General features: G+C 51.9%; 1 protein-coding gene across 2 annotated transcripts in view; it reads right to left on the reverse strand.

Moving 5' to 3' along the window:
* Positions 1 to 7,448: 7,448 nt before the first annotated feature.
* Positions 7,449 to 7,782, reverse strand: part of ST8SIA2 (ST8 alpha-N-acetyl-neuraminide alpha-2,8-sialyltransferase 2) — a 61,574-nt gene continuing 61,240 nt past the window's right edge. For both annotated transcript variants that reach the window (XM_077774389.1, XM_077774388.1), the window contains one exon: positions 7,449 to 7,734. In XM_077774389.1, coding sequence (XP_077630515.1) covers positions 7,449 to 7,734 — 286 coding nt within the window. The remainder of the gene's footprint in view (positions 7,735 to 7,782) is intronic.

Consider the following 7,782-nt stretch of genomic DNA (forward strand, 5'->3'; position numbering starts at 1 on the left):
GGGCCTTCTAGAGGTGTCCAGGCCTCACTCAAAACCAATTGTATCAGAGTCCCTGGGGGCAGGGCTCAGGTACCAGCTGGTTAGAAAGCACCCCCGGCTTCCGCAGTGGGACGGGTCTGGAGTTCTAAGGCCCCGTCAGACCAGAAATAAGCTGGAACCCCGCATAAGGCGGGGGTCCTGAGTTCTCTGAGTAGGTGAAAAGAGCACTGGGAAAACTCCACTCCCAACCCGGCCAATGGGATGAAACGCTGGCCACCTACCCGGGACTGCAAGGGACAGGTGTCGTTCATGAGAATGCAAAGCTGGTCTGTGCCTCCTAAGAGTGCCGGGGGACTGCTCACATTGCCCGCCTGTTGCCAGCGCCTAGGCAGACACATTAACGTGGGAGTGGACACTTCTACTGCTCAGGGCGCAAGACATTGCTGTAAGAAAAGAGTTCCCACGGAACATTCTAGAAAGGCAGGCAGGCCACAAAAAAGGGAGCAAATGCCATTGTTTCTCAATCCTCGCTCTGCACCAGGAGGAGCTTTTAAAAACTACGTCCCCGATGAGTTTCTGGGATAGACTGATTAAACTTACCACAGGGTGTGGCCTGAGCACTGGGGTCTTTTATGAAGTTTCTCAGGGCTGAGAAATACAATGAGATAATTCAGGTTATAAATAAATAAATGAGATAATTCAGGTAGTTTATAGAGACTACCTAGCAGGATAACGCGATGGGTAACAGAGAGTAATTAGCTGTGGGAGACCAGGGATGGACTTGCCAGGAGGTGACATTCAATTTGCAACTTGAAAGATGAGGAGGTGGCAGCTGGCAAGGGGCAGGAGAAGCAGCTCTCCGGGTTGGGGGAACGGCAAGTGCAAAGGTCCTGAGACTGGAATGAAGCTGTCAAGTTTAAAAGCCAAAGGGGCTGTGGCTGGTATGGTGTGAGCCCAAGGGGAGGGCGTTTCAAGCCCCAGTAAGCCACGGAATTTCGCAGTCTTGGAAATGTTAGCATCTTTCCCCCTAAAAGTGAAGGAAAGCCACTAACATGTTTGAGTAAGGCAATGACGTGAGAAGAGTCCTCATGGCTGCACCCACTTTGCTTTATGGTGTTGAACCTCCCCACTCCCCCACCCAGCTTCTCTCTCCGCCCCATTTTTTTCTGCAAGATTATTTATTTATCTTTGAGAGAGGAAAAGAGAGAGAGAGAGTGGGAGGGAGAGAGAGAGAGAGAGAGCAGGAGAGAGCGAATCCCAAGCAGGCTCGGCACTGTCAGTGTGGAGCCCAATGAGGGGCTCGAACTCACGAACCACGAGATCATGACCTGAGCCAAAATCGGACACTCAACCAACTGAGCCCCCCAGGTGCCCCTCTACCCTGTTCTTTATATGCATTTTCGCAATGACTCCATGAAAGAGGTAGGTCGGGGTCTTCTCCAGTTTACAGAAGAGGTGGCACCCAAGTCAACTGTGTTTTGTGTTTTGTGACTCTTGAGTGCAGGCTTCAGATCATCTGATGCTCTTGTAGGGAGACGGCTTGCTCCCGTGGCTCAGCGGCCACGGTTGTTACTACAGTGAGTTACAATCTTGTCGACCCCAGGCCCTTTGCAAGGGGAATGCGCCAATGCTGGCTTTCCTTGAGCAAAGCAGCCCGCCTCAGTGTGGTCTCCTTTGCGGCATCCACCTTCCCCGAAGGGCTAATTATTCTCATTGCCAGTCATCCCTTCACAGACTCTGTCTGATGGCTCCCCTGTGACCACCTCGTTTTAGAAAATGAAGATGCTTTGAACCAAATCGAAGGGGTGTTTTGTGGAGCCAACCCCGACTTGACTCGCCTCTGTGTTTGGCCATAGAGTCCACACTGCTAGGGTCCACGTGGGCCACTGGGCAGCTTCTCCACTGCTTGGCTGCGGGCTCTCGTTTTCTATTAATTCTCTAAGGACTGGCTGCTCAGAGCTGGTGCTGGGTCAGTTTTGGAGAAACCTCTTTAATATTAGAACATCACAGCTGGAGCCTTTGGTCTTTTCTGACGTAGCCATTGGAGCCCCTGGGAGGCCAATTTCCCACCCAGGTTCTAGGGAGAGGGGGGATGGCTGAGGAGATGGAGAGGAAGACTAAGAGGGGCCACACGGGACCTTGGGTGGTTCTATTGGGCTCTGGCTATACACAACGGGGGTGATTCTGGAAACTGGATAATTTGGGGGTGGATGGCTCAATGTGCAGTATGCAGAAACTAGCCTCACCACCAGGATCGCTAATGGTGAAACTCCTACTCTCACCATGAAGCCCAAGGGCAACAAAAACATTGCTTCTGGATAGACTCCCTCTGGCCAACTGCCCGTTGATGTGTAAGCCTGCCATTGAAGTAGAACCCCTTAGGTTTTTGCTTCCCAGAGAGATAGTCTAGGGTGCCCCCCACCCACCTCCCTTCCTGCCATCCCACCACATTGCCCCAGTCAGAGCTCAGGTGCCTGAGAAGAGCTGCCCCCCAGCCCCCCAGGCTCACCCTGCTCTTAGTGGATGCCAGAGGGAAGAGCCCTGCTTGGGGGAAGCAGAGCGATGGGAATGGAGACAGGAAGAGATGATGCCATCCAGCAGGGCTGGTGATAGACAGGCGGGTTAGGGCAGGCTTTCAGTGTCATTGGGGATGCTATTAAGGGCATTCATGAGGCAGCACACATGTCTGGAGTCCCATCTGACTGGCATCAACAAATGTCCCTGTTCCATTCATTCTGGAAGGGGGCCTTTAATTAGGCATGAAGAGATTTATCAAACCACGGCTCCTTGGAGCTGTTGGAGTTCTTTGCCATCTGGACCGATGGCTTCGTACCCTGTGACAACAGCAGTGGGAATGATTTATGAGGTCCCGCGGGGATCTGGTAAAACCTGAATGGCTTGTGTCTTCCCCCCAAAAAAAGGGAGACTTTGTGTTTATACGTGGGCACCCAATCTCGGGTTCATGTTGAGGCATGTCTGACTCTGTGAAGGCAATGCCCAGACCTGTGGCAGCCAGGACTGTGCTTAGGGTCAGTTTCCTGTTTGCAGGGACCCAGCCACAAGGATTAACAGCAGATGCCCTAAGGAGGTAAGAGGTGGGTGCAAATTCTGCCAGTGAGCTATGGGGCTTCGTGCACTTTGTTGCCTCGGTTTCATGGCCCATCCAATAGGAATAACGATTTCTGCATCTGTCCAGTTCATACGATTTCTTTTGGGGGTTCTTATGACACTACAGACGCAAAATGACTTCGTTAAATATACAGCCCTTGACAGGCATTCAGGATTTAATCCAACGAACATTTATTGAGCAACTGCTGTGTGCTAGGCACCTCTCCTGGTGCTGTGATGGACACAGATGAGTAAAACACAGTCCCTGCCCTTGGCGAGCTTACAGTCTAAGAACGGTCATAGGACAAGTGCACAATAACTATAATACAAGGCAGAGTATGGTAAGTGCCATGAGAAAGGTACAAATAAAGTGCTACGGTGGTTCAGCGGAGGGAGAGATCCCAGTGGTTGGTAGATCAGGGAAGGCTTCATGGAAGATGTGGTTTCTGCATGGGCCTTGAAGGGAACAGAAGAGAGGGTCCCAGGAGATGAGAACAGCAAGACCGAAGGCACAGAGACAGGAAACCGGGCACCCCTTCCAGAGGGAACAACAATTCTAGATAGACCAGCGCAAGGTGTAAAGAGGGAACGGGGTGTTGCTGGGTGGTCTGTAGTGTCAGGGTGAAGACTTGCACTTTATTTTGCGGGTCGGGGGAATGTTTAAAGGTTTGTGAATGGCTGGAGATAAAAATCTCTGTGCAGGTGCGGGACACTGGGGTGTGCAAGAGTGCCCAGAAGGGGGTGGGGGGAGCGTGCTGCTGAAATTGTGTGAGCCACGGGGAGGCCAGGGCAGAGCTGGCAGGGAGAGGTGACAGGGGACCCCTGGAGAAGAGCTGAAGATGACTTTCAGGTCTCAGACTTGGGCGGTCGAGAGGATCATGGGGCTTCTCGCATGAAGAGAGGGGATTGTGGCGGAAGCGGGGGCAGACGCGATAAACTTGCCTTTGGGTATATGAAGTCAATGTCACCTCCCAGGGGGTGGGGTGGGGGTGAAATGGAAGGCGCCCATGAATGGAGTGTCCGTGCGTTGGGGCAAGGTGAAGAGAAGGAAATAATGGTCAGACCGCCTTGGGTCCTTTTTAGATCAAAGTAGGGTGTCAATAAATAAATCATAAATACATAAATAAATAAATACATAAATACATGATGAAGAGAAGAGGCATTGGGAAGGGAGGAAAAACACCATGAGAACATGGCATCCTGGGCACTAAGGAGACAGGGGTATCCAGGAGGGGTCGCTGTGGAAGCCAAGCCATGTGGGGAGCTTGGGGATGACAAGGGGTCTTTCGAGGTGGCCACATGGAGGGTGCTGGGTTGCAGGTCCCTGGAGCACAGAGGCCAGGTTGGGGGGACCTCAGTGCAAGTGCCAGAGACCCCTTCCCAAAGCTGGTGGTGGCGGGAAGGCGGGGAAGAGGCTGCAGGAGCCAGGATGGGTGCTGTGTGCTGGTGGAAGTGAAGACAGAGGTGGCAGAGGAGTGGCTGGGGTTTGTGGGGAGAATGTCACCCAGAAATGTCACCCCAGATGTCACCCAGAAATAGGAGGAAGGAGTGGAGTGGGGAGGAGAGAGAGCAGGAATCTGGATGAGAAATGGGGTATCAGGTGGCTCTATCTCTTCAGCCTAGGAGGTGGCTGATGGAGGGCGGTGGCCATTTGGGGACTTGAAGAGCATGGGGGTCCCAGGGTGGGTGATGGCAGGGTACTGGGGACTCACTAATGGTCAACAGGAGGTGACTGGAAGTGTCCCCTGCTCCCAGGATGGCCATGACCACTGTAGTCACAAGGTGGTGGACCACGAAGCAGGGATAGGATGCAGGCTGGGACTCGGGGCCACCCAGGCTAGCTGGCCTGTGCCAGAGGCTGCAGTGTCACCTCAATCAAACTCAGCTGCTCTGATTGGGCAGAGGGGTCATGCTGCCACCTGACTGTGTGTCCAGCTGGAGGAGCAGGAGTGGGTGGGGAAGCCCAAGCACCCGGAGCTCCCGCCATCAGTGGCCAGAACATTCTGGTGGCATAGGACCCGTGAGCTGGGGAACAGAGGGGTGTGGATGGTCCTGGCTCCCCAGCCTTCTCTGGGGAGAACGTGAGGGCAGGTTCTCAGGGCTCCTTCTACTTCAACAGCCACCGGTGTCAGTTTAAGGAGCCAAGACCAATATGAGACAGAAGGAAAATCTCTTCCACGGAGCTCTGGCCAGTACACAGAGCGCGAGGCCGACCCCAGGCCCTGACATCCTGGCTCTCCTCAGGACTCACCACTGGGACGTTCCAGAGTCCAAAGCCTTTGTCAATCCACCGAGACCCAGGCAATTCTACTTCTTCCCCAGGGCACTGCCAGCTTCAGACATTAAATGTCTTCCAGGGCCTTTGAGATCCTTCAAGATGAAAGGCTCTGGAGAAGTGTAAAATATGATACTAATTATTTCCATTTCTTGTGAGGGAGTCCAACCAGTCAGTTCCCACAGAGGCTGTTAGGGCTGTTGCTTTTTAAAATATTCATTTTATAATGCAAATCCCAAATCTCAGACTTCGAGCATCAACAGCAAGAACAAGGGAAGAAACGCAGAGATGAGCGTGGCAATTGTAATCGGGGTTTGGAGCTGGGCTATCCACGTGCAAGGGTTAATGGTTCTGAGTATCCTCTGACAGCCTCTGGCTTCCCATCAGCCATTAATTTAGAGCAAACGTCCTGTTCTGAATTGCCGCTGATTAATTATGTCCGGTCTCATGTGCTTGGGAGCAGATCTTGGTTACTTTCCTTAACTCCCTTCACCTTCAAGATGATGTTTTTTTTTTTTAACTTATCTTTCAAATATGTTTGAAAACACTGTTATTTATCAGGTGAGGGAATGCATCTAACAAATCAAGCCAGCTGATGCTTATCTATATGTGACCTCTGATTCTAGCCCCTAAGTGATTGGCATGGAGCCCAGATTTCCCTGGGGAGATTATGTCCAGTGTTTGGATACTGCATTTGGCTTTGGGTTAAAAAAAAAAAAAAAAAAAGTCTTAACTATTCATCTTAATAGGGGGCAGAAAGGATTTTTGTGAAACTCTAAAATCATTGCCTCCGGAGGGGGCTGGGGGTAGACATTGGGACCTCTCCCTGCAGACTTGAAAACCTTAGTGTTGGAGCTCCGTCCCAGCTAGTGTGACCATCAGGCTAGGAAGATGACAAGAAAGTGACATTGACACAGAGTCTGGCTGCATGGGCCCCGTGGGTGCATGATGCAGAAAGCAGGGAGGTTACAGCGAAATGAAGCTGGGTGCTTAGCATTTTTTCAGGTCTCACACTCTGGGGTGCTGTGAGGCACCCAGAAAGGCAACCTTGTATATTTTAAAAAGGGTGACATTTTTCTTGACACTGCCCTTTCAGGCTTTTGCCATGGCTTCCCCAGTGGCAGAAGGGGAAATTAAGGTTCCTCATGTGACATTCACACAGAGCAGGGAGGGGCTGACCCGGACGGTGAAATCCCAGGGCCCCTTCCTCCTGGGTGGACTCTAGTTGCTTTTAGGAACACTCACCAAACCACCACATTCTGGACACGCTTCTGTCTTATCGTGGGGCGCTCCCCGGAGCAGGAAGTCTCAAGTTTCCAAAAACGCAAGGGGAACGCCCCGGCTCTTTAGTGTCATTGCCTGCTCTGTCCAGGTTCATGGTGGTTCTTGCAAAGTCAGAGTATGGACTGGCTGTCATTTCTTCTCCAGCCTTTCCTCCACAGCTGTGGAAGCCTGGCTGGGACAGGTGGGTCTGCCGGGGACCATCCCCGGGAGAGTTAAACTCTAAGTTTGTGGAACCAGGCCCACGGCTCTGAAGCAGCCTCTGCTTCCCGGTATCCCTGTACTGCTCTGCCAGGCTGGGTCCCCTCAGTCTCCTCCTCTGTGAACAGCACCATTTTAGACTTGGGTCAAGATGTCCCCTCTGGGTCTTGGCTCACCCAGGATCCACACATCTCAGAGGCTCGGGGCGGCTACCGACAGGAGGCTCTCCATTCATCCATGAGCCCAAAGATCTCTCCAATCCAGGAAGCAGTTTGTCATCCAAAGTCATGGGATTGGCTTCTTTTTCATGTCGAGTCCTTCTGCCCCTAAAGATGGACTGAGTCTCCATCTGGTTTGGGTGGGTTCTCCACACCTTCTTCCTGTGGCTTATCTGCCTAATGCTAGATGAACACCACACAGTTATAAATACTCAGGTCAATATATATATGCAGGTATAGATATATATATTCTGGTCACTGTTTTACACTTGAACAAAGAAAACCACTAGCCTGCTTGTTGTATAATTTGTACCACCCCGACTCCCATCTGCCTGTGGTGTAGCTGGCAGGAAATGTGAGCCACTGAGTCCCATGGGGCGCCCAGCTTACGTGGCCCCGTCACACTGGCCAACAGTCAGTTTCAAAGCCCCCTGCTCATGCAGGCTCTTGAGGGCCTTGAACTCCAAAGGCATGGTGTGAGGGCTGGCCTGGGAGGTGTAACCGTACTTGAGGCTGTCGTAGTAGTGGTACTTGACAGGGTTCTGGTTCTGATCTAGTGGAAAGGGCCAGAAGCCGTAGAGGTAGATCTGGTTGCAGAAACGTGTGGCCAGGGTGTACATCAAGAGACCGGTGGTGGGTCTTTTGATGTGGACTTTGTTGGTCAGCCAGTATCTGAAAAAATAAAAGAAAAAGTGAGAAGAGAAACAGAAAAGAAACACG

The sequence above is a fragment of the Crocuta crocuta genome, unplaced genomic scaffold (assembly GCF_008692635.1).
Source record: "Crocuta crocuta isolate KB4526 unplaced genomic scaffold, BGI_CrCroc_1.0 scaffold7, whole genome shotgun sequence".
NCBI classification, from domain to species: Eukaryota; Metazoa; Chordata; class Mammalia; order Carnivora; family Hyaenidae; genus Crocuta; species Crocuta crocuta.